This window comes from Pezoporus occidentalis, unplaced genomic scaffold (genome assembly GCF_034315485.1).
Source record: "Pezoporus occidentalis ecotype Australia unplaced genomic scaffold, CSIRO_AGI_Poc_V1 ctg88, whole genome shotgun sequence".
Classification (NCBI taxonomy): domain Eukaryota; kingdom Metazoa; phylum Chordata; class Aves; order Psittaciformes; family Psittacidae; genus Pezoporus; species Pezoporus occidentalis.
The window spans coordinates 873,199-898,109 of NW_026916242.1; the positions used below are offsets into that span (position 1 = coordinate 873,199).

Genomic DNA, 24,911 nt, shown 5'->3' on the forward strand with positions numbered 1-24,911 from the left:
TTTATTCATCTGAGAGAGAAGAGAGGGCTATTTAAGAACTAACCTGAAGTCTGAGAAGTCATGGATAGCAGAACAGTCAAGAAGCTATATAACGGCATTTGCTTCCTACAGATTTGTAATGTCTTGCACTACTAGAAGTGCTTTTGGAGTCCTTACAAAGTCTTGCCTGTTTCCCAAACTGCAATGTACTGTCCTGAAATCATGAACCGAAAACTTAGGGATTTGAAAAAGAATGTGCTCCAGGCCCTTTAGAGGCTTGAGCAGAATGGGTCTGATAGCAAATGGGAACAGGATCCTCCTTTAAGAAAGGCTAAAAGCCTGTACTCAGGAACACAGGCTTACAAGAGAACCAGTCTTGTAACCAGCTCTTACGACAGTAAACCGGAGAGTGCACAAGTACAACAGGATCCAAGTAGAACAACCTAAGGAGGATCAAGTTAGGATAAGTCTGAAAGGTACAGTATTTCTATTGCTTAGATTTATGTATTAACTTGCTGTTCAGGCATCTATGAAGCCTTGAGGCAAAGGAGAAGTCTAACTAAAACAATTTATACAATTGAAGTGATACTATTATCTGCGAATCTACATGGTTTATTTCAGCAATAAGTGCCCCCAAAACTAAAGTACAACATTTAAAAATCTACAACACAAAAATAGAAAATATTCAAAATGCACAGAAACACAAGTCACCTTTAATGTGATTAAAACGTCACATGAGATGTTTTTTGCAGTTAAGTGGCAATTAAGGATGTGCTTTACAACACTGTGTAGGAATTTGCATGTTTCCTATACAGGCAGGATCCTCATGCTTGTGCAAGTCGTTCTAGGACTCTTCGGTAATCTGAAACAAGTTGTTGGAAGCTCTCTTCTAACTGTTCATGTTGCATGTTTAGGTCTATTTGGTTCAACTGATTCGTCAGCTCTTCTGGTCTTAGACACCTTCTCATCTTGGCAAGTTCTCTCTGCTTTTTCTAAGCAAGCAAACAAATAGCAGTTTGAACACAATCAAGGATCATCAGGTATATCACTTAAATACATTAATTCAATTTCAGTATATCTAGTTCTTTACAATGTCCTTAATCCTAAGTAACACAGTATGAGTGTCTGATTGGGACATCAATTCAGTTAAATCCTCAGTTTCTGTATTATGAAGTGAAAAACAGTTTTTAAGTTTTTCCTTAACCAAACAGATTAGGTCATATTAGACTTCTACTGCTGAAGATGTATGGCATGAAAAACCAGACTGTGGCAAGAACCAGGATACTTAGTTCTATGCTGACATTAATCACACAGATGTCCTATTATGTTGCTGTTTGGCTAAATAATTTCCCCATAACTGACCATCAAAAATTAATTTTAAGCTTCCTCAACACAAAAAACATAATGAATTGCTACAAATTCTTCAAAAGTTAGAAGGATTGGCAGTAGAAGCCTTGAAATGCAATAAAATTTACAAGCATAATTGTATTTGTACAGCAATAAGAACCGCTTGCTGTGTCACATGTGGTATTTTTACCTGTTCCTTAAAAACACCTCAGACTACTTTTGGATTTCCTTTCCCCAGATGTGTTTTTATACAGCTGATACCTATTACTGAACTGCTTAGTTCCTTAGTTACTGTCTATTCTTCAGTCTTCTCTCACTTCATAAAAGCAGAATGTCATTCAACATCTCATTATATAAAAACAAAAAACAAAAAAAAGCAAGCAAGCATTATGTATGCCTGGCAATTTACCAATACATCTTTGGATGCCTATGGAATCACAGAGTTCACTAAAACAACAGAATTTCCCCAAGGATTCTATTTCTACCATCAGTTTCAAAAAAATCAAAGCCCCACTGTACTCTATGTAATTTTAGACTTATCTCCCAAAGGAAAATTTGTTTTCTTTCTAAGATATCAAGCATCAGCTGAAGGTCAGGAGGAAGGAGTAGAGACCACAGTAAACTGTAAATGATCAGGATCAGAAAAAAAATTTATAATCTCTCACAGGGAGGCAAAGTTCAGTTCAGAAAAGGAGGTCTGATTTAGGTCCTGCCACTCAGCATGACATTGCATTACTCCTTATCATGCAAGTATTTAATACAGTGCTGGGTTCTCATTTCTGCTAACAGCCTTTGTAAGTCCAACATGCGTACAAAGTTTTGCTATACTGGTATAACAGGGTAAATGCTGCTTTAGGAAGGCTTGCAAGCTAACCAAGGTACTTCTCAGTTTCACAAAACATGAAACTTTCCCAACAGGGTTTTGGTTTGCTAAGCAAGTACTTAATTGAACAGAGTAGCTAACATGCTAGTTATAGCAATAAACCTAGACTTATTTATGGCCCTTTGACTCTTTAATGCAAACACCAAGGTCATTAGCAACTGGGATATTTTTTTTTAAATCTGTATCTCAAAGAGTCAGTTTATGCAACATGGACCAACTATATTGCAGAACCCAAGACACATACTTAATAGGAACTAAGGAAATTACTTTGCACTAAATTTAGTACTTGCCTGAACTTTACTGCTGAAATTATTTTATATTTTATATGCACACAGTTCTTTGTTGACATAGCTCAATTACTTCTAGCAAGTTGTTTTGTTAAGAGCTAGCTAACAAGTAGAACACGAACCTAAACTATACCTAATCTGCAGTGTAAACTGCACAGCATTTACCTCTCCAAATATTCGCCTGTCTGTTTAAGATATTTTTAACCTTTTCAAGAAATGGACATTTCTTCCCCTTTGGCCTACCTGGACATAATGCTACTTGTAGCTAGACAACATAAGCTTAGTAACAATTTCCTGCTGGAATTGGGCAGGATACAGTCAGGAGCCAAACCCAGGATCTTCAGCACTGGTATGTAGGAATGTTCTCTGCATCTGTATACATGTCAATTGAACACTGCATAACTAATAGTAGTTGATTGGCAACATAATTGGCATAAGCTACATTTATGGAAATGAGAGTAAAATCAAGTATAATTAGCCTTGAAATAAGTAGTAAATGATACTTAAGTCATATACACCTTATAGGGGCCAATCAGTCTTCTTTTAACGTCCAACCGATAGCTTCTGGATTGTTCTGCATCACCCATATCTGTTGCACGCAATCGGAGGATTTCATAAACTCGTCTTGTGTGTTGCTAATGAACAGAAATGAGAATAAAAACCATGTCTGAATAAAGAGGTCACACAACAGAACTCAAAAGTGAAGAAATACTGAAATATTAGAGTAGTTCCTCAGCTTAGGGAAGACAGTCAGAGGCATGGACAAAGTCTCTGTCAAACCCAACCTCCTATCTGGTGGGTTAAATGAATAAACCATCTTTTTTCCTTCTAAACAGTTTTTATTCTATGCAGCCAGTGTCTGATCCCAAACTGCTGTACCAGCAGTAGAAGTGCTTCAAGGATTTGCTGTAAATGAGCAGCATAAAATCCAGAAGCCAGAGTCCAAAACTACTTCAAAGAACTGAAGGCCTGGAAGCAGAGCAACATTTGATATTAAGCAACATTTTACTAAACAGTACCTACTCCTCTAATTTTAGTAAAGCCCTTTACAAGGCCTCTGGAGTTCTAAATGAGAATGAAACAACAGTATTTACAAGTTTTCTGTTTACTAGGAAAGACAATGAAAAATGAGCAAATGGAAAAACTGAAGCACTTTTGGAAGGAGGATCAGCTAGTATCACATCTGGGAAAAATAAAATCACATTGCTACTTTATTACTACTGTTGCATCTATATGAAAACAATTCAAGGCCAAGTTTCCTTTTGGTGAGCAATGGAACAAAAATAAGGTGGTTTATTTGTTACATTAGCACATGTCTGGATACTGCCAGAAAAATCCAGACCTGACTTACTTATCCTTTCAGGTTTAAGGTATCAGATAGAGAAGGCTGCAAATGTAGTTTCCTTATACAAGCTGGTGGTAATATGTAAATCCCAAATCTCCCCTCTATGTTTAAATTATTACTCTACTAATTTGATACAAATATGTCCAACTAAAATGTTTCTGATTTGATACCTTATTTATTTTCAGTTTCTCTTGTGCTTCCACCACCATTTCTTGACTGAAACCTTGCATTAACCTTCCCGGGGAAAAGCAAAGCAAATCTTTACAGAGCTTTACAAGAACAAAGTCTCTTAGCTTCACATAGTTTTCAGATGGATCTTCAGCTAGAAACAAACAAAAAGTAGCTAATATCAGTATTATTTATTTCCTCATCTCTGGTATGTAATTACAAAGAACTACGGAAAACAAAGGATGATACAACATTCATCAGTATATAAACAACTGTGCTTAATTGTAAGTACTGCTAGTTGGGGCTGTTCAGCCTGGAGAAGAGAAGGCTGCGTGGAGACCTCATAGCAGCCTTCCAGTATCTGAATGGGGCCTATAGGGATGCTAGGGAGGGACTCTTCATTAGGGACTGTAGCGATAGGACAAGGGGTAACGGGTTAAAACTTAAGCAGGGGAAGTTTAGATAGGATATAAGGAGTAAATTCTTTCCTGTTAGGGTGGTGAGGCACTGGAATGGGTTGCCCAGGGAGGTTGTGAATGCTCCATCCCTGGCAGTGCTCAAGACCAGGTTGGATGAGGCCTTGGGTGATATGGTTTAGTGTGAGGTGTCCCTGCCTATGGCAGGGGGGTTGGCACTTGATGATCTTAAGGTCCTTTCCGACCCTAACTATTCTATGCTTGTATGATTCTATCAAAGTTTTAGATGTTTGTCAGTAGATGTTAAAGAGCTTGCAGAAAGAAAAGCTTCCAATATTTTGTGTATGCAGTACTGTACAGTATTAGATATGCATTTCTAAGAGACTGACATATATATTTAATCCAATTTAATTCCTTGGGAAAACTACTTTATGCTTAAATCCTTTTCCTTGTATGTTCCATCTAGTCTATATTTGACAGTGGTAGAACTACAAGAATACAAACTGATTATGTGGAATAACTGGTGAAACTATCCTACCATATACAACTAAACTAGCTGAAAGCATGTATTAACCATGAGTTATAAAGGGACCCAAAGCACAAGCTTGTCCAAAACTAAAAGGCTAGGAGAACCTAGGCAAAAGCTGATAACAATTTTGAGTTACCTCCATTTAGCTTAAAATGGTAGAATAACTATCAAAACCGTTGTTTTAGAAAAAAAACACCGAAGTTGAGAACTGACTTCAGTGAACATCAACATGGTCCCACATGCAACTTTGTTCCCACTCATGAACTATACAGAAGAAAAATGCTTACAATTTTGTGACTGTATTTCTTCCTTACTTAATAGACAGGCTTACTATAAGTAGCAGGGTCACACTGCCCCCAACACTCATTTTTCCATGGACTAGCATTATAGAATTTATTGCTAAACAGTTTATGTCCCAGATGTGTTTTTCTTTAATTTTGAGGACCACTGTAAATAGTTGAAATTTGCAGTTTAAGGATAATCAAAAGCTAGTAAGTTACCAAGAAGGACTGGGATAGAAGTTATTGGTGTGTATATGCAGCAATGCACAACTGGCAATTTATTTTTTGGATTGGAGAGAGTTTATGATAATTTTATCTGTTAATGTTTTGTGCAGAAGTAGCCTAATCTTGTATGGCAAGTCTTACAGCACTTACTCTGTGAAAGAGATTGGAGAAGCTGTACTAAAGCTAATTAATTCCATTAAGAAAGAAGAGGCAGTTTCAGTTTCTGCTATCCAGACAGACCTGGACAGGCTTGAGAAGTGGGCCAGTGTAAACTTAATGAAGTTCAACAAGGCCAAGTACAAGGTCCTGCACCTGGATTGGGGCAATTCCAAGCGCAAATACAGGCTGTGTGGAGAAAAGATTGAGAATAGCCCTGACGAGAAGCTCAACGTGAACCAGCAGCCCAGAAAGCCAACCATACAGCAGGCTGCATCAAGAAGCATAACCAACAGTTGAGGAAGCGGATTCTCCCCCTCTACTCTGGTGAGACCCTACTAGGAGTACTGTGTTCAGCTCTGGGGCTTCCAACATAAGAAGGATGTGGACATGTTGGAGCAGGTCCAGAGGAGGGACACAAAAATGCTAAGAGGGCTGGAGCACCTCTCCAATGAAAACAGGCTGAGAGCTGGGCTTGCTCAGCCTGGAGGAGGCTCATGGGAGACCTGACAGCAGCCTTCTAGTACCTAAAGGGGGCTCACAAAAAAGCTGGAGTGGGACTTTTTACAAGGGCATGTAGGGATAGAACAAGGGGGAATGGCTTTAAGCTGAAATTTAATAGATTGAGGTTAGATGCAGTGAAGAAGTTCTTCACTATGGGATTTGTGAGACACTTAAACAGGCTGTCCAGGGAAGCTGTGACTCCCCCATCACTGGAAATGTTCAAGGCCAGGTTGGACAGGGCTTTGAGCAACCTGCTCTAGTAGAAGGTGTCCTACCCATAGCAGGGGGTTGGAACTAAATGATCTTTAAGGTCCTTTCGAACCCAAACCATTCTGGGATTCTATAATGATGATTCTGTACAGTATGCATTACCAGTATACATTTCACTTGTGTCAGTTAGAATGACAAACTATAAGCAGAACAAAATATCTGTTGTAAATGTGAAACTCCAAACTATTTTTTTTAAAGCATTAGGTCTTTCAAAGAAGTTAAGCCAATTTTCATTTCTGCTTTTCAGAAAAGTTAAAGTTTTTACTTCACAAGTTTAGCTGCTACATAACTAAATATCCTGACCATGGTTGTCCACCCTGATTTTTCCACCTAAAAGGAAAATAAATAATTTTGTTAAAACCTTAATTTCCATAACTCGAGTGCTATGTAGAACACTGCAAGATCTCCTTTGCTTCATTCCATTAAGAAAAACTTATTTGAGTGCACACTTACTGTGTGCTACAACCCTGTGTTTAAGACACTAAACCATGAACATATCATACGATTTATGCATTACCCTATTAAGACTGTTTATGCTCAGCTATAAAAGCTTACAAAGATTCATACTATTAAAAGAAAAAGAAAAAAAAGTAAATGCATGATGCACATGATTTCCTGTTGCATAAAAGTTATGCTTCTTTAGGTTCCTATGAACTGAACCAAAACGATGAGATAAATTACCTTAGGTTAGGATTATCCTGCAGCAATGCATTATGGAAGCTAGAGTTCTACTGTCTTTGAATTAGAATGAGCGAGTTACTTCTAAGATGAGGTCGGAGACAGTACCTAGAACTGAACGGTCAAGTTGTCTTTGAACTGCATTTCCTCCTATACTGGGCTTAAAACCACAGCAAAGATGTCACTTTTGCAGCCATTTTTTACATTCTATCTTTTTTTATGCACATACAATTTTTTTCCCCAGCGCCATTTCCTTAATAACTTTTTTTTTCAGGTATTTGTGCATACACCTCTAATATCGTGGGTGCCTTGAGGCAGCAACACATGTTCCTGGAGCAGAAACTCTCTAGGTTTTTACCATCTGTAAAATTTTGACTCACGCACTAATATTAATATGCAATTTTAGTTTGGTGTGTTGCCCCACCCCCACAAGTCAGGTTTTGCTAATAGGAGTAACTAGAACAAGGAATTTGACAAAGCTTGATCTCTTGGCAAACTCAGCTGCGTATCCCACAATAAAATGGCTAATTAGCTGGTAATCCGTTCATGCTAGGGATTGAATTTTCCTGGTGTGCTGTTCTCTATGTAAAGGATTTAAGGAGCTACATTATATACAGTTCTTCTGTAAACCAGAGTTCTATTAATCCTGAACTGAAGCTAAATCTTCAAAAGGCCATTTAATTTTGACAAGTGAACATGAAAGTTAGTTTGCAGGCTAATACGCTGAGAATGCTCCAAGTTGCTTATTAAACAACTGAACAGAGTTAATAATTTAACACAAACCTGTTATATCAAGTACTGTAGGAGAAGACATATAGTATCTATGAACTGTTTCAAGCAGCTGAGCACCATGGCCTTCTCCTTGGAATGGTGGCAAGATCAGCATCTGACTACAGACAAAGGAATGTATTTTCAGTTTAAATGCATGCATTTTCAAACATTATAATGTAAACGCTTAAAAACAAAAACAGTATTTCATTTTAAAGTACATGTAGCAATCTGCATGTTAAAACATAATTTTTAATGGAGTCTTAAAATCGCTAAATATGCAAAACTTGTTCAAGATTCCATCCGCTTCGAGGAGGGAACAATGAAATAAATCAGTACATAGCCAGCTAATAATGGGGATTTTTTTAAACAAATCAACACCATTATAAACAAGTATTGGGAACTTCAGCAGTTCCCTCTTCTGAAATAAAAGGCAAGGCACGAGTTACGCCGCCAATTACCTTACACGTGGCCGGGTTTTGTCTGGGTACACATAGTAATTATAGACTGTCATGTAGCCTACGGTCGCAAAGAGCGTAGCTCCATCCTTATTATACTTCTCAAATCTGCAGATAAAACAGAAAGCCAAGCAGGTCAATTACAGTCGCGCTCCCATGCAGTGTCCATTTTCTTTTCCATTCTCCAACTGAATTTTCAGTGTCAGCAAGCTACTCTGTGAGGGCCCAATGGGTACACCTGCTATGTTCTGAATGTACAATTCACTTAATTGGTGTGCAGCAACTTGGATAAATCAGGCCTCTTTACAGCACTTCAGTGCACTTGCCTATTATAAAGATGAATAGGTGGCAAGTAAAAGAAAACACAGGCAAAGCTCATTTTACTGTTTAAGCCTACATTCAAGGCTCTAACGGACAACAGCATTTAATTCAGCTCTATTCTAAAGCTTTGCCAAAGCATAATGGAGGAAAACTCAAGCCTCATAAACAATGGTTTTTCTTTCCTGGGAAAAATATCATTATACTGCTCCAATAATTGGCCAGCCACAATTAAAATGCAGGCTTTGTGGAGGTAATAAGGTCCACTGTTGCTTTAGAACTGTACTTACACTAGAAAGTAGTTCCATCTTTCATCATCTACATCAATAAAGCTAGCAGTTTCAATAAACCACATCAAGAACGTCTGAAGCCTTTCATGATATTCTCGAAAGCCTGGACATGTCATGTCAGCCTAGGGAAAAAGCCAGAAGAAGTCAGGTGAAACCTATCACAGATGTAAGAGGAAAAATGCATACAAACCCTAATTAAATTCTCAAAAAAAAGTATGGTTATAAATATTAATTAACTGGTAAAATAAATGATTATATATCATAATTGAAGCATTACTGAAAGTATATATCTGCAAAATAATACTTTAGTTGTTCAGCAGAAGAAGTTTAAATTATTTTTTATACCTTGTATATCTGATAGGTTATATCGTCACCAGCTTCCTCATTATGGACAGAATATGTGTGTAGCAGAGTTCCAAAGGGCTTGAAGTTCACCTCCTTCTCCAGCAGAGACACAAAGTCATCCGTGTTTGTGCAAAAGCCAGGAGGAATGATTTCTCTAATTTTACTTTCAACATCATCTGCCTGGAAATTATAAAAGGCGGAAGATCAGTGGAAGATTAGAAAAAGACAGCACTGGTGTCACTATTGCGCTGTTAAGAAATTACTGTAAGAGAGATGCTATGGGCTAACAGTAATTAAAAAAAAAAAAGGAGGGAAAACCAGGAAATGATGAAGCAAGACATTCCTGTTGTTCATTGCCCTGATAAGATCCAGAAATGTCACAATCCAGCCACTATAAGCATCAAAAAGCTTGTAGTTACAGCACAAGTTCATGCACAATTGTATGTTTAGAGTTACATTTGTCCAAGTAGACCTAAGTGTCAATAGCTATTCTGAAAATGCAGCATGCTCAGAAGCTGAGCCTTTCTAGACAGCAATTCTCCAAGACTACACTACACAGCCATGTGGAACTCAGGCTCCCAAACAAGCATAAGACAAGAGGTATTAGGTGGTGCAGAACTAAGTGGATGAAAAGAGACAAAGACCAAAAGTGGTAGCTCCCAGACAGAAAAGTGACAGGTAGCACACTCATTCATTCTTATGACTCCCTGCTTGAAATGCCTGCCTATAGGATCAGCTGCAAAACACACTACAAACTCAGAAGACAACATCCCACATTCTAATCAAAGAATATTTTGGAAACAAAATTTTACATAAAATAATAAAAATATACTTAAGGATACTGTCAGCAAGTCTGACCTACCAGGAAGACAAAACATTCTGACATCAAAATTAAATTCAGAAATTAAAATTACTTTCTCTCAGTTAACCAAAGTGAAAGTTAAAGACTATCAGCTGAGCAGACTTCATAATCCTTTTCAGACCCCAAAAAGACCACTTGATTGAATACATTTACTACTTCTTTTTAACCATGAATATTTGATGAAGTTTCACAATAACGTATTACTGCTTCTCACCAGGCAATAAAACTTAATGAATTGGTCTCAACTTAACAAAACCCTACTCCTCAATACAACTCCTAAAAGCCTGACATTACATTCAACAAAATGAGCTTACATTCAATTCAAACTTTCCTCTGGACAATGAATCCAGGTTTTTACTTAATGGAGTTTGCCATGAGTTCAGCTGTAATGTTTGTATTGTATCTATTTCCACAAGGACTGACACAAGAACACTTTGTGTTAACTTACTAAGCAGCTCTTTCACACCGTTTACATGCATGATGGGTATTAGTTCAAAACCAAGACCCTTGCTACTTAGCATTCAAAACAGGGAAATTAAGATGCTTAGAACAAAATACACTACAAAAGGCTAATACAACATGCTACTAATTCCTGTCCTTTCAACCATAGTCCCTTAAGTAGAAGCAATGCACCTGCAAATGAATAGCACTTTAGCATTCAGTTACATTTTTAGTATAGAGAAAGATGGATGTAGTTCAGCACAAACAAGTTTTATTCTTAATGGTTTGGTACTACCAACATTTATATTTATATTTGTAGGAAGAGCTATTAAGCAGTTAAAATATAGCTCTACAATACTTAGTGTAAGAGCCCAGTTAAAATGTGTACAATCTTTACATTCATTCCATTCTCCAAACAAAGGCAATGTATTTATACTGTTTTAAGAAGAATAGGAAAGGTTCCAATATTCTTTACACTTAGTGATTTAGCTGCATTACACAAAACCACCTTTCTCAGAACCAATGAAGTACACAAAAATATTTTTATGGACTGCATTTTAGAAATGCCTTTTTTTTCTTTTTTAAACTGTCCAAGTGCATTGTTTACACAGATCTTTAGTCTGATCTGCTGATAAAGCTGTTGGAAACTGCAACTAAAAATCTGTACTGACTTTCATTTTATATACCTGAAAAAGGCACGTAAAAATAAACTAGAATTAATATTTCCAAGCATCAGTTCAATAACTCAGACCACGTAGAAGATATCTAAAAATGGGTGAGTATGCAGTATGGAGTATTACATAAAGCTGCTCTCCTTACATTCATAGTTTCTTAGTTAGTGATAACAAGGAAGCCAAACTTTCACCTGCTGAAAGCATGCAAGATAACTGATCCATAACTGGCTGCCATCACAAAAAGTCCTGTTTCCCATAAAATAGAAAGAACTGAATCATGAGAACAGAGGCTTAGCAGATAAAGCAGTAGATAATACTTCATAGCTCTATATGACAACGTATTTTCACCCACTGCCTCCTAAGATTTCTCAACCCCTTGAAATAGTTTCTTAAATTATGTAAGACTCCATGTTCTTCAGTTACTTTTAGGGTTAACAAGATTTTCCTTTCTTACAGAGGAAATCTCAGAATCCTCAGTTTTAATGGTAACATAAGTTTAAGTGATCCAATTTTCAGTTAGTAAGCCCTGGAATACTGGAATCTTGCGATATCAACATCATACAAGTAATTTATTTCATTAACACCTATACTTTTTAATAGAAACATCCATTACTTAGTAGGCACTTCCCAAACGCTTCTCTCCAAGGTGCTCATAATCTAAGGAGTGACCAAGATTTGTTTGCTGCCCTTCTCTTCTGTAGTTATTTGATATTGGTGAGAGGTTAATTTCTTTTATTGGAGCAAGGCACTCATATCTTGCTAACTGGCATGGATGCATATGATGACAAGTTTCTGTTCAGTAAAACAATCCAATTGACTACTGCAGAAGTGTTAAACATAGGCAAAGCCACTTACAATGAAGCATGCAAAAACCCAAATGAATCCAGTCAAGAGTTGTTGACTCTTGGAAGTTGCTCATGGAAGTATTGTAATGTATTTACCTTCATAATCAGAATCTTGTGAGGTAATGATTGGGAATGTGGCATAGGCTTGTAACTAAATTTGATTTGTAGGAGGACTACTTACAGGGGCAGTGGCTCTTTGTACACTGCATTTGACTCTGGATAATTTTAATATACAGAGTTTTCTTGTACTAACAGTTAGGACACTTGTATACCATATAGATGCTGTTTCAAAGTAACTTAATTTAAAATAACTATAGAAATATATTTAAAAGTTGAATTTCTCTAACAATTATACGTATTAATTCCAGGGAGGGAGCAATGGAGTGATCAGAAATATTACACACAAAAAAAATAATCCAACACCCCCCCAACCACAAAAAATAAACCAAAAAACAAACCAAGAAAAAAAAAAGCCAGATGAGACACACTTTCATTAATTTTTATGTAAAGCAAATGTACCAGACCAGCTGCAAATGCATCTATAGCAAAGACTGTTTCAGAGGTTAGTGAAAGACCTTCCCCCACCCTGTCATAAAATGCAGATGAAAAGGAAGATGCTTGAACAGCTGCAAATCTCAAAGCAGCAAGCAATTTGGAGGTCAATGCTATTAATACTTACACTAGAAGAAGGCAGCCTCTCTTCAGATATTTGAAAGAATGGACTCCAACCAAGGGATAAATTTTATTTTCATTAAATGAAGTGACAACTTCTGTTCAAAGCATGATCATACTTGGCTGAGCCTTCCCCATTAACATGGCTTAGACCCATCTTTAAGATGATATTAAGATGCATAAATATGACTGGAGTTTTGGCTCTTGACATTTCAGGATCTTATCTTTCACCTAATGTTTGAAAAGATCTTGGAGGAAGAAGGAACAGTGATACTGGAACAAATATTTTTGTCAGTCCCTGGCAGAGACTGTATCAGCCGCTTTAACAATAATGGAACCAAACTCACAGTCACAGAATAAAACCACCTGCTGTTGAACAGGCTTGTGCAGGTATTTAGATACCAAACCCTAATCTATGAACAACTTTGCAGAGCATTAAAACTAATTTTTCCCTTTTAACCAGTTATGTTACAGGCAGAAACTGTTGTCCTTTCCTAAACACCATCTATTCATAGCACAAAGATTACCTGCCATGAACAGTGGATAGTCTGAATCTTAGTATAACAATTAAAGGAGCCGAGATCTGCAACCTAACAGCTAACTCAGAATAGTAGATGTTAATATGCATTTAAATTAACAACCTGCTGTAATGACATCTTGTTTCAATCTCTGTAAAGGCATTAGTATCTTAAGGTGGTTAAATTAACGGTAAATTACAAATGCAGAACAAGATTGACGACCACTAGCTTTTCTCCTCCTTAGGTTTAGATACAACTATATGAACAGCCTATTCGGATTACAGTATTAATACTAAGGGAAGCACAGGGTGTGCAACTGCATCCTTCCAATTCAGCTGAAGCCTGTAAATACTCTGGGAAGCATATAGAAGCCTTGCTCAAAAAGATCCTCCATCTCAATGTCTTAAACAATTAGAGGAATAATTCAGCATAGGAACCAAGGCTTAAAAGAAGTAAAGATTCCGAGTGATCAAAAAGATTGCACCGTGTGCTTAGGGCAAGGCAGACCTTATTTACCTAGAAATTACACTGGCGAAAGGTCGGACTGTTTAGTTTTAATACAATTACTATTTTGCCAACAGGCTTTCCTTTCTTCCCAATTTCTAAAAACCTTCTAAAGACTGAAGAGCATGACCTTCCTCTCCTAAAATATGCTGCCCTAGCCTTGAAAGTATTTCAGGCTTGTCCAGGCACTTAGCCTGATGAACTATGTGTATCCTAATGGAACTTCAGAAAAAAGAAGTGGAAATCTTTAAAATTCATTTAACAATGTAATTCTTTTTCTTTTTTTTTCCCTTTACAACAGGCCTTTCCTTGAAAATACTTACATGAACTCCAGGGGATTTGAAATTAGGAACTTAAAATACAGCTTGAAGTTATAAATATGTTTACTGTTTAGGTGTTTTTTTTTTTTTATTTAAAAAATGCTACTCTCAGGCAGAGTAGCTTCAAGTCTGTGCAAATATATAGACATTTCACACTATAGAGTATTATGAGAATTCAATCAACAACCATACCAATAGCTCTTTTGGAAAGAAAACAACTCAGTTTTTCCTTCATTATAACTAAGTAAAAGTCAGACGATACCAAGTTTTCTTAATGCACTGGAGACCACATATAAAACACAGCAATGCTAGTCCTCCTGGAAACAGTTAACATGAAAATACAGATTTGCTAAGTTGTGGATTTTTTTTGTGGAACTGGCTTTGGTATTAGCACCTCATGTCTCACTGCACTGATTGACACAATTTTGATGATTCTGTAGTCAAAGAAAGAACAACGGGAAAAGGTATAGATGAAGTTCAAAGATTTTGTTCAGCTTAGCAACAAAGGAAACTTTTGTTTACTTGCAATGTAAATCACTTTTGAGTGGGCAATTGCTAAACCTAGAATTCTTTCCCATATTCCCACTAAACCTTATCAATATTATTTTAAGTGCAGGTCTGGTTCTTTCTTTACCTCCACACAGTCAAACTTTTCATTAACTTTAGATGTATACTCGATGCGGAAGAGCGTTGACAGGTTACCAGCAATATAGTACAAGAGGATCTTCAGTCCCTTGTAACCAAATGCAACTTCACTGAGGAAGGAGAAAAGAACAATCAGGAACTCTATACAGAGCAAACTATTCACATCACAGAGCTTTCATTTAATACACTTTGAAGTTTATCTTGTCTTTCCTAGTGAGATATACTAAGTTTCCTAATAGGAAAAAAGGAATCAAACTAGGTGGTGTGGTTTAGTGAGAGGTGTCCCTGCCCATGGCGGGGGGTTGGAACTAGATGATCTTAAGGTGCTTTCCAACCCTAACTATTCTAAGAAACTGGATGTGCACTACTTAAACAGCGATAATACCTTATACTATTTCTACTAGTTATTTTGCTCCTCTAGTGGAGAAACAGAACATGTTCCTAAACTCAGTAAGGCGGTATCTGTGCCCTTACCGTGACAGTTAAAGAAAGAATACTCGGAATACTCCATTTACTTTTTTCAGTATCTTAAACTCATTATCATTTATTTACATTATTTAACAAATATAGTTTATCAAAACTTAGTTTGCAGTGCCATTTATACTATATATATCTACACACAGATAAACAGTCATAGCAATGAATGTGGGTTTTGTGGACAGTTTCTATATAGTTATCTAATCCAATTAGAACTGAATAAATGCAAAAGGCTCAGTGCCAGGTCCTGCACTTGTGTCACAACTCCATGCAATGCTACAGGCTTGGGGAGGAGTGGCTGCAAAGCTGCCTGTCAGGAAAGGACCTGGGGTTGTTGAACACTGCAGCTGAATATGAGCCAGCTTGTGTCCAGGTGCCCAAGAAGGCCAACAGCATCATGGCCTATATCAGAAATAGTGTGGCCAGCTGGACTATAGCACTGAGCATCCCCCTGCACTCAGCACTGGCAAGGCCACACCTCAAATACTGTGTTGAGTTCTGTGCCCCTCACCACAGAACAGACACTGAGATGCTGGAGTTGGTTCAAAGAGCAACAAAACCGGTGAAGGGTCTAGAGCAGAAGTCTTACAAGGAGTGGCTGAGGGAACTGGGGGTGTTTGGCCTAGAGAAAAGCAGGGTCAGGGGAGACTTTATCACTGTCTACAACTGCCTGAAAGGAGGTTGTAGCAAGCTGGGTGCTAGTCTCCTCTCCCAAGTAGCAAGTGATAGGATGAAAGGAAATGGCTTCAAGTTGTGCCAGGGAAGATTTAAATTGCATATTGGGAATTTTTTTTTCCACAGAACGGGTTGTTGGGCATTGGAACAGGCTGCCCAGAGAAGCGGTGGAGTCACCATCCCTGAAAGTATTTAGAAGACATGTAGATATGACACTTGAGGACATAGTTTAGTGGTGGACTTGGCAATGCTACGTGAACAGCTGGACTCTATGATCTTAACAGTCTTTTCCAACCTCAACAATTCTACAGTTTCTCTATCCCATGCACGTTTAACTGCTTATAAGTGTACATACTGAAGAAAGTAAAACCCCAAATTCAATACATTTAGCATTCAATGACCTAGAACAACTTAAATTCATGTTGCTAGCTAATATTTAATCCTGTGTTTTATTCATCAAAAATACCATGTAATAGTAAAAAAATAAATGGATATACTGTTGCTAGATATTGGGGTTTTTTTGGTACACAGTACTGTGAAAGTTGTTAGTAAGACCTGGTAATTCTTCCTTAAACATCGAAACATGTCATGAACACAATACCACTTGAGTAATTCTGACTGCAAAAATCAGTTATTTCATTGCCTGCTAATATACCTTAAAAATAGCATGTAAAATGACTACAGCCTCAAGCCTTACAAGATAGGCACCTAAGATGCTGTTTAACTATACAGTTGTAAAACTGAAGTATTGCCATGTTATTTAAAACAGCTTCATATGGTTGGATTTCCTTTTTTCTAACAATTTTGAAGCAACTTTCCCCTTCTAGATCTATTATTTTGACTCTGGATACTTTAACTTACTCATCTCCAAACACTTGATGGCTATACTCTGGATTAAACGTTGTGTTGTCATCCTCCAACTCCTCAGGAAAGCGAACTAAGGGTTAAAAAAAACAAGGAAAAGAAAGAAGAGCATGACCAAGTCATCACTTTCAGTTTATTTATCCACAGATGCCCTGCTAGATGTTCATGCATTCTTCCACTACAGTCAATTTCAATTCCAAACCTATCTATGCTAGGCTGGCAAACAAATGAGATAAAGACACCTTGTGTAATTTGGATGCATGTTATTTGATCATTAAGCAGACTAAAACTGAGAAATTGACACAGATGTATACATGCATACATTTCATATATAATCTGCTTAACCTTACTGTCTTTAACATCATCTTGAACACTGAGGACACTGTCCACAGCAAGCTAGGTAAACCACACAGTCAACATTGCCTTTGCATTCTGCCATTCTTCTACATGCAGATGAGAAGATATCACTACAGAGGATTTTCACAGAATCATGAAGGAAAGAAATGTTTATTTGCATTTATATCCATGTCCAAGTTTTGGAGAATCAGTATGGATACATACAAACCAGCTGCACCCATACTACATTGGTACTTGTACCACTATTATCAAAATAATTAGTGACTTATTTATTCCCAACTCTACTTTTTTTCCAAAGCCTAGTATTAAACAAGGTTGGGTTTTTCCCTGGTAATGTAAAAATATTCACTATAATGCCATCTACTCAACCTCAATAACTTACCAAGCAAACTTTTTATTCATGTTTATGGAGTTACAGCAGATGCTCCACAGCAGTTGCAACAGATGTGCTTCCATCACAAAATACATTATTTATGATTACCAGAAGAAATTAGAGATTAAACTAGGCTTCTTCTAAGAAAAACTTTAGAAGACTGAAAAATGTGATTCACAAACATCTTCTGTGTATTTGCAGTTAGTTAAAAGCTACCTACAATTGGAAGGGATATAACTCTTAAGTTAGTCATCAAAATTATAGCTCAGCCACACTTACAAGGCACAAACAACTCAAGACAACAGTTACATATTCTTAATGCAGTTAATACTGCATTAACACAAGCATGTGTAATTGTAGGAGTTAACACTGCCATTAAAAGTTTTTGTTTGTTTTTTTTTTTTAAAGCATGTGGAACATTGAACTACAGCTTCATTGCTGGTCTACTCCAGTAAAATTGTTGATGAAGAAAAGTTATTTCTGGTAATATTAGAAACGAGTTATCCTTAAGAGAAAAATGCAAATAAGGAGTACCCTAGTAACAAGATAAAAGTTCGGCCCTCTCAAAATTAAGAGAGCAGTTGCTCCTGTCTTCTCAGGTTTAATTCAGAGATTAACAGATTTGAGACAAAGTTGCAGCAATAAGAATAAAAAACCCCAAACAAAATGCACAATGACCACCATAAACCCCAGCCAAACAAAACCACCCACTCCCACCAAACACCCCCGCTCCAATCCATTCTGAACTTTCACCATGGAAGAAATTAGGACTCTGAAGAAGACAGTTTATGACTGCTCTTATAGGTATGTGGGAAGTATGGTTTTATATATATATATACACAGACACACGTATTTTTTAACGGTATAAATTTGTAGATTCTCATACTTTATCTTAATAGAACTTTCATAGGGAACACGTACACTCTCTGAAACAAAAAGGAAGCTAAAAATATTAGCAGAATAGGGTAATGGGTACCTTAATTAGAAAAGGTCTAACAGTCTCTCTGAAACCTGATATAAATAGCTTCTTGCATTTCTAAACAAAATTCACTCAGATGTCATTATCTTTCTTTCCTTTTGTTATATAAAGGTGGATGAGAAAAAAACATTAGATCTAGTCATAAAGCCATTATTTGCAATAATGTTTAAGAGGAATACTTCATAATTACAAGTGGTTTAAAAATGTAAGTATTTTTGTTATAACGACATTTTGGCTCATAAGCCAAAGGTGATTGTGTATTAAAATGATACTTAACTATATGGAACAGACTGTTAGTCGTAGCTCTGAAAAGTGCTTAACACATTCATGACTTTTATTTTCTTAATGAATTAAGATATTTATATTGCTCAAGAGAACAAATGGCTAAAGGGCTGGAAAGATTAGCAATTAGTTAAGATACACCTTATTCTTCAAGTTATTACTGCTGCACATAAGTTTGAGATATAAGCAAGTTCACCAAGAGTTCATTAATTCTACCTGTATTCTGGGTGCCCCAGGAAATAAATTAGTTGTAGAGAACCATAAACAGTTCTTGAATGGCTGACTCTTTTTTTCCCAGATTTTAAGCAACTGTCATTAAAAAGGTCTTGTATAATCCAGAAGAGTGGAAGGGGAGCAAAAACCCTAACCCAATGCTTTTGAATCTTTACCCTCGCTTTTGGTTTTATTACCCAACTCAAACAAAGAAGAAAGGGAAATATGTTAAAAAATACATAGTTAGGTATCTGTAACCCTAAAGAAAAATTGTTGCTATGGTCACCATGAAGATACATAGTTAGGACTGTATCACAGCATATGGATTAGAGAATAAAAGAGAAACTAAAAGATAATGAATACTTCAATAAAATAAAACAAGATATAATTCCGACACACTCTCCTGACATGCAAATAAATTGCTGATGACGTTACTACACAGAGACATGACTGAATTTCTACAGCTTGACCATAACTATAATATAGCTGTACTATAGATGTAGTAGGCTCAGCAAAACTACGTTATATATTTCTATTCTTGTACTTGTATGTTTACACTAGTAATTATTAAATAAAACCTGGGTGGATTTAAGTATAAGTTTCTTAAGAAGGTACTAAAATATTCCAGCATCAAAAGCACAGTATTTAAAAAGTGACATTACCTAGTTTCAGCTGAATTGCTTCATTTGTGTTACACTTGTACTCAGCCAGCTTCTTCTCCATAGCAGTAAGTCCTGAAAAAAAACCCCACAACCAAACCAAAAACATTTTATGTAAAGAGTCAAAAGGTGTACAATCTATGTGTCACTATTATTAAAGAACATATTTAGAAAAAGGTTCTCAAAACCAGAAAAAAAACCACATCAAAAATTCTGAACAAGTAGGTTTAAAAAGGCTATAATATGCTACAATGTGTAAAGGGAATATAGATTTATGTAACTTTTTCTGGACCTAGAAACCAGACCACAAGTATCTCTCTTTTTCATTTCTGAGAATGAAGGTGTCCTGGGTTCAGCTATAACAGTTATTTTTTTCCTCCTAGTAGCTGATACAATGTTATGTTTTGGCTTTAGTCTGAGAACAATGCTGATAGCAACAACCAAAACATTGATGTGTTATGTAATGCTTACCCTGATCAAGGACTTTTCAGTCTCTCATGCTCTGCCAGTGAGGAGGGGCACAAGAAGCTGGGACAACGCAGAGACAGGACATCTTACCCAAACTAGCCAAAGGGGTATTCCATACCACAGCACATCATGCCCAGTATGTAAACTGGGAGGAATCACCTGGAAGGTCCAGATTGCCACTCGGGTCAGGCTGGGTATTGGTCAGCAGGTGGTGAGCAACTGTATTCTTCCCCCTTGTTATTTCCCTTATTATTATTAGTGGTAGCAGTGGTAGGTTTACATTATACTTTAGTTATTGGACTCTTCTTAACCTGTGGGGCTTACATTCTTTCCATCCTCCTCCCCATCCTGCCCAGTGGAAGGAGGAAAAAGGGGGGGAGTGAGCAAGCAGCTGCATGGTGCTGAGTTACAGGCTGGGCTTAAGAGCACAACACAGAGGCATTACGTTAAAAATACATAAATGTTCTAAGTTATTACCACCAAAACATATCCGAAAGCTGCAAGTAAAAATTAACAATTCAGTCTAACAGATATTTCTTTTAAAGAACATGTTAAATAGCAAGTTTTCAGGGCTTTTCAAGACTTTTTCATAAACAGGCGTTCATGAACTACAATGGCATGTATACCACCAGCAATTACCTAGTTAACACTTCTCTTCCAGAGCGGATGTGGAAGGAAACAACAAATAAATTGCACCTAGTCTCTTTTTCAAAGCATTATCCAGCACAGACAACATGTTTGACTCATTCACGGTATTTTTCAAGTGCTTTACAAAGCTCCCCTTCATTACAGAAGTCCCATTCCTCTAACTTCTGGTATTAAACTTTAAGTAAAAACAAGTTTGTGTTTTTGATTCCCTTCTCACCCCTACTAAACAAGTAGGCGTGGAAATATACTCTGGTTTACCACTACTAAATGTAGGGACCTGGGCCAGAGGCTGCCTTCCCCGCATGTCCATGACAACAGAGGGACGGAAAGTCAGCTGCATGCTCCATCAGACACCGGATTCCCCAGTCACCCACCCTCCTCCGCTGCTCCGGCCACGGCCGCCCCGAGCTCGCGGTCCGATTTCTTGCCCCATATCCCGGTCACAGAGCTTGCATTTGCGGACGACACCAAGGCCCTGCCAGCGCCCGCATGAGTCAGAGAGGGGACACCAGTGCTGGCCATCCCAGTGCTCCATTCCCCCCCCAGGAGAGGCGGCCGCAGCTCCCAGACGCGTTGCCTCAAGCAGCCAAGCCACAACGCCCCCCGCGATCAGAGTGCCGGGGCGGCATATGTCAGCTGTAGAGAACAAGTAGTCAGCCGAGACCTGGGAGCAGGACAGACCCCGGGACTTACCCGCCATTTCCCAAGAGCGGCGGCGACAGCCGAGTCACCCGGACAGAACGAATGAACCCGCGCGCCCACTCACCGGAAATGAGCGCACACGCACACACTTCCGTTTCCGACCGCCGAAACACAGAGAGAAGCGGCGCTATATGAGACATGCAGCCCCCGCGCATGCCCAGCCCCCACCGGGCGGGAGCCTGTGAGAACCGCGCTGGGCTGGCTCGGTCTTGCGGCGCGCATGCGCAAGTGTTCCGTGCTTATGCACTCCTTCACAAACGAACTTCCGGGTTAACGCGACAGTTACGCTTCAGCGAACGGGAACGATCATGGAATCAGCTGAGTTGGAAACAACCTTTAAGATCATCAAGCCCAGCTGTTACCACAGGGCTGCCAAGTCCACCACTAAACCACGTCCCCAAATGTGACATATATATACCTTTTAAATATCTCCAGGGCTGGTGATTCAAAGCATTTTAGGCAGCCTGTTCCAATGCCTGACAACCTTTTCTGTGAAGAAATTTTTCCTAATATGCAATATAAACCTCTCCTGGTGCAGCTTGAGGCCATTATCTCTTGTCCTAATCACTTGTTATTTGGGAAGAGTCTGCCACCCACCTCACTACAACCTCCTTTCAGGTGGCAGAGGGCAATAAGGTTTCATCTGAGCCTCCTTTTCTCCAGACTAAACAACCCCAGTTCCCTCAGCCGTTCCTCATCAGACTTGTGCTCAAGGCCCTTCACCAGCTGTGTTGCTCTTCTCTGGACCCACTTCATACCTCAGTGTCTGTCTTGTAGGGAGGGCCCCAGAACTAAACACATCATTCGAAGTACAGCCCCACTAGTGCCAGCTACAGAAGGAAGATGGAGCTTTACCATCAATAAAAAGAAAAGCCCAGTGCTGAACCATTATTGGCAGCTGCTGCTACAAGGACCATGGAGATTTCTGCTGTTTTATTTTAAGGTCTGTTTTCTGGTGAACACTGTTACTCTGCAGCTAGTATACACATGGACTTGTTGAACAAGCTGGTTTAGTGGTAAAATACTTACCAAATAAGCAGATTGATAGCAAACCTTTCTGCTGTCAGCTGGCCCATTGGCACATATGTAGTATGTGAACTCCGAGTTACCTTCAGGCAGTTTTTGTTGACCTGTGCCAAAAAAAAAAAAGTACTGCTTTCTACAGAAAATTAGTTGTTTTAAACTTAGAAATGTGAGTCATCGTTCTGTGGCTGCCATTATAAACTCCCAACTACATATGCTAGTTGTGAGGTGTAACAGAAGCTGTCCTATTTATGTTTTCCGGCAGCACACAATGAAAGATCTTGTTGGGCCCTTAAAATAGCAATTCAAGACAAAATATGCGTTATTATTTAGGCCAGGTTTTATAAGAATTTATTGTGATTGAACTGTCCAAACGAAGGCTAAATTTATTCTTTCTTGAGGCTATGGCCTGCATGCTTTTTGTTTTAAGGTATAAAACAAGTTGGTGTGTTCTACTATTAAAGTATTACAAGCAGCTTCTGTCAGAAATGACTGAATTACAGCCAGAATTGATTACTTTGTGCCTCTGTTTGTATGAAATCCAGGGATACTGCCATTGCAGCCGTACTGCTAGAATATCCGTGTACAGTTTCAGCACTTAGTATCACCAGGTGTAGCTTTGCAGACCCTCAAGGGAACAGCTGCATCTGTTAAGCCAGAAATGAGGTTCAATAGCATTTTAAACAGCTAATTTTTACGGTATGGAGGTGCTTCCAGCAGCCTTCCAGGTAAGGACCTGAAGCCGTGCTCCTCGTGTCTTTGGTGGGGCGGCTGACACATCGTCCAGCGTCGCCCGCGGTGAGTCCGTGTGGCCGCTAACGGGGGGCGAGCGGGTACCGACAACATTCCTGCCCGCCCGAGTGCAGGTATTGCAGGAGGCAGGGCCGCGGCTGGTACCGGTGGGCTCCACTCGCCTCCTCCCTGGAGCCGTGCGGCGGCCGCTGAAGGCAGCCAGCTACAGGGACCGAGCTGCGGCGGGCGGGGCAGGGCAGGGTGCTCGTTACCCCAGCGCTACGCTAAGGCGGTGGCTGTTGCGGCGGCGCGGCGGGTGGGTAGCGGGCGGGTGGCTCCTCCTCCTCCTTCTCGCTGAGAGCAGCATGGCGGTCAAGGTGACTCTCTCCCTCCGTCGCTTGTTCATAGGAGGAAACTGGTGAACCCCCTGCCCGCCCGCGCGGGGCGGCCGGAGGGAAGGCGGGCGGCGGGAGGGGAGGCAGCTGCTGCGGGAGTCTCCCGGGGATCAGGGGAAGCTGCCGGCGGGGGCGGTGATGGCGGGGCGGCCGAGGGGAAGGGGCAGCGCAGCCCGTCCTGCCTCCGCCTCCTGAGGTGAAGCGGCTGGGGCACGGGACGAGGGTGCTGTGGGAGCAGACCGCGGGCCGTTATTCAGGGCGAGCGGGCAGTAACGACTGGGCCCGCCGGTGGTAACAGCTGGTGTCGTGCGGAACTGGGGCGCCGCTCCGCTTCCAGTTAGCCCTTGGTCTGACAGCTGTCAGCGGCACTGGAGCCCCGCAGTGAGCGCGGAGAGGTCATGTTTGCGATTCGCCCTGTCTGCTAGATAAGGGAGCTGTATTGCTACGCTTATCAGTGCGCGCGGTGGCTTTTATCTGCGCTCGGTCAGTAGGCCGGCCAGCGGAGCATTAACTTCCTTGTCCCCACAGGTGCAATTAACCAGAAGAGCCGATCCTGCTGAACTACGAAATATTTTTTTGAAGGTAAAAAAAAGCTGTCTAATGTTTGATTGACAGACATTTAGGTTTTGCTCTTTCAGCAGTTTGTCACGGCATCATGCACATGTTGTGCTTGTGGGATGCTTGAAAGTTCACTTTGCAGGCATAGTGTGTTGAAAGGGCCATCAGGTGTTTAGGGGAAACTGCCCCTGATACAAATTGTGATTAACCATTACCAAACGCTAATCGTAAATAATTTTCTGAAATATTTTCTGATTTCCTGTAGAGCAACAAATTATAACTAAGGACTCTTATTTTTTTTTTAAATACACTTTTGCAAGATTTTAAAAAATCTTTTTTTCTGTGGCTGTATGTTTTGGTTTTGGGTTTATATGTGTTCCTCTTACAAATGGATGGACAACTTGTGACAGGTTTAGAACTTAAAATTAATTTAAGTATTTAATAATATTATTGCTTGCAGGGCCTTAGAATTAGCATACATAAATAGTAACATGAAGCTTTTCCCCCTCTGTTTAATAAGAATGAAGCACAGTCTGAAAGGAAATCCAGTCAATCCTAAACTTTCATAATAAGGTTTGACTCAGACAGATTGAATAAGAGCAACTATGTTTTAGGTCCAAGAGCCGAGCCACTAATTTTTCCAAAATTACTAAAATACCTTTTTTTTTTCTCCCACACTTTATGTTAGGTATTGCACAGTATGTTCAAGAAGCTTTTCTCAGTGAAAAAGGAAAGAAAATAAAAGGAAGTATTAATATTATAAATAATAAAATCTATT

The 24,911-nt window shown here is 39.1% G+C and overlaps 2 protein-coding genes across 5 annotated transcripts in view; one reads left to right on the forward strand and one right to left on the reverse strand.

Moving 5' to 3' along the window:
• Nucleotides 1-670: 670 nt before the first annotated feature.
• Nucleotides 671-22,555, reverse strand: HAT1 (histone acetyltransferase 1). Of its 3 annotated transcripts, none has more exons than XM_062604766.1 (11): nucleotides 22,455-22,555; nucleotides 19,611-19,682; nucleotides 16,742-16,817; nucleotides 14,718-14,838; nucleotides 9,248-9,427; nucleotides 8,903-9,024; nucleotides 8,298-8,402; nucleotides 7,852-7,958; nucleotides 4,012-4,163; nucleotides 3,015-3,131; nucleotides 671-971 (listed from the first exon to the last, which is right to left on the reverse strand). In XM_062604766.1, the coding sequence occupies exons 2-11, from the start codon at nucleotides 19,669-19,671 to the stop codon at nucleotides 804-806; spliced, it is 1,209 nt and encodes a 402-aa protein (XP_062460750.1). In that variant the 5' UTR covers nucleotides 19,672-19,682; nucleotides 22,455-22,555; the 3' UTR covers nucleotides 671-803. The 3 variants fall into 3 exon arrangements, with proteins under 3 accessions (XP_062460750.1, XP_062460749.1, XP_062460751.1); XM_062604765.1 differs by lacking the exon at nucleotides 22,455-22,555 and adding an exon at nucleotides 21,417-21,535; XM_062604767.1 differs by lacking the exons at nucleotides 671-971; nucleotides 22,455-22,555 and adding exons at nucleotides 2,740-2,868; nucleotides 21,417-21,535.
• A 912-nt stretch (nucleotides 22,556-23,467) lies between these two features.
• Nucleotides 23,468-24,911, forward strand: part of SLC25A12 (solute carrier family 25 member 12) — a 50,041-nt gene continuing 48,597 nt past the window's right edge. The window contains exons 1-2 of one of the 2 annotated variants that reach the window (XM_062604756.1): nucleotides 23,468-23,557; nucleotides 24,104-24,157. In XM_062604756.1, coding sequence (XP_062460740.1) covers nucleotides 23,546-23,557; nucleotides 24,104-24,157 — 66 coding nt within the window. In that variant the 5' untranslated portion in view covers nucleotides 23,468-23,545. Of the gene's footprint in view, nucleotides 23,558-23,747; nucleotides 23,772-24,103; nucleotides 24,158-24,911 lie in introns of those variants that run through there. The other variant, XM_062604757.1, reaches the window with a different exon arrangement.

Bases quoted from the DNA above. Each gene is read 5' to 3' on its own strand.
- HAT1 (XM_062604765.1), bottom strand. The intron at 8,403-8,902 runs GTAAGTACAGTT...TTTTATCTGCAG, and splicing joins AGATGGAACTACTTTCTAGT to ATTTGAGAAGTATAATAAGG. The intron at 3,132-4,011 runs GTATCAAATCAG...TCTGTTCATTAG, and splicing joins AGAAACTGAAAATAAATAAG to CAACACACAAGACGAGTTTA.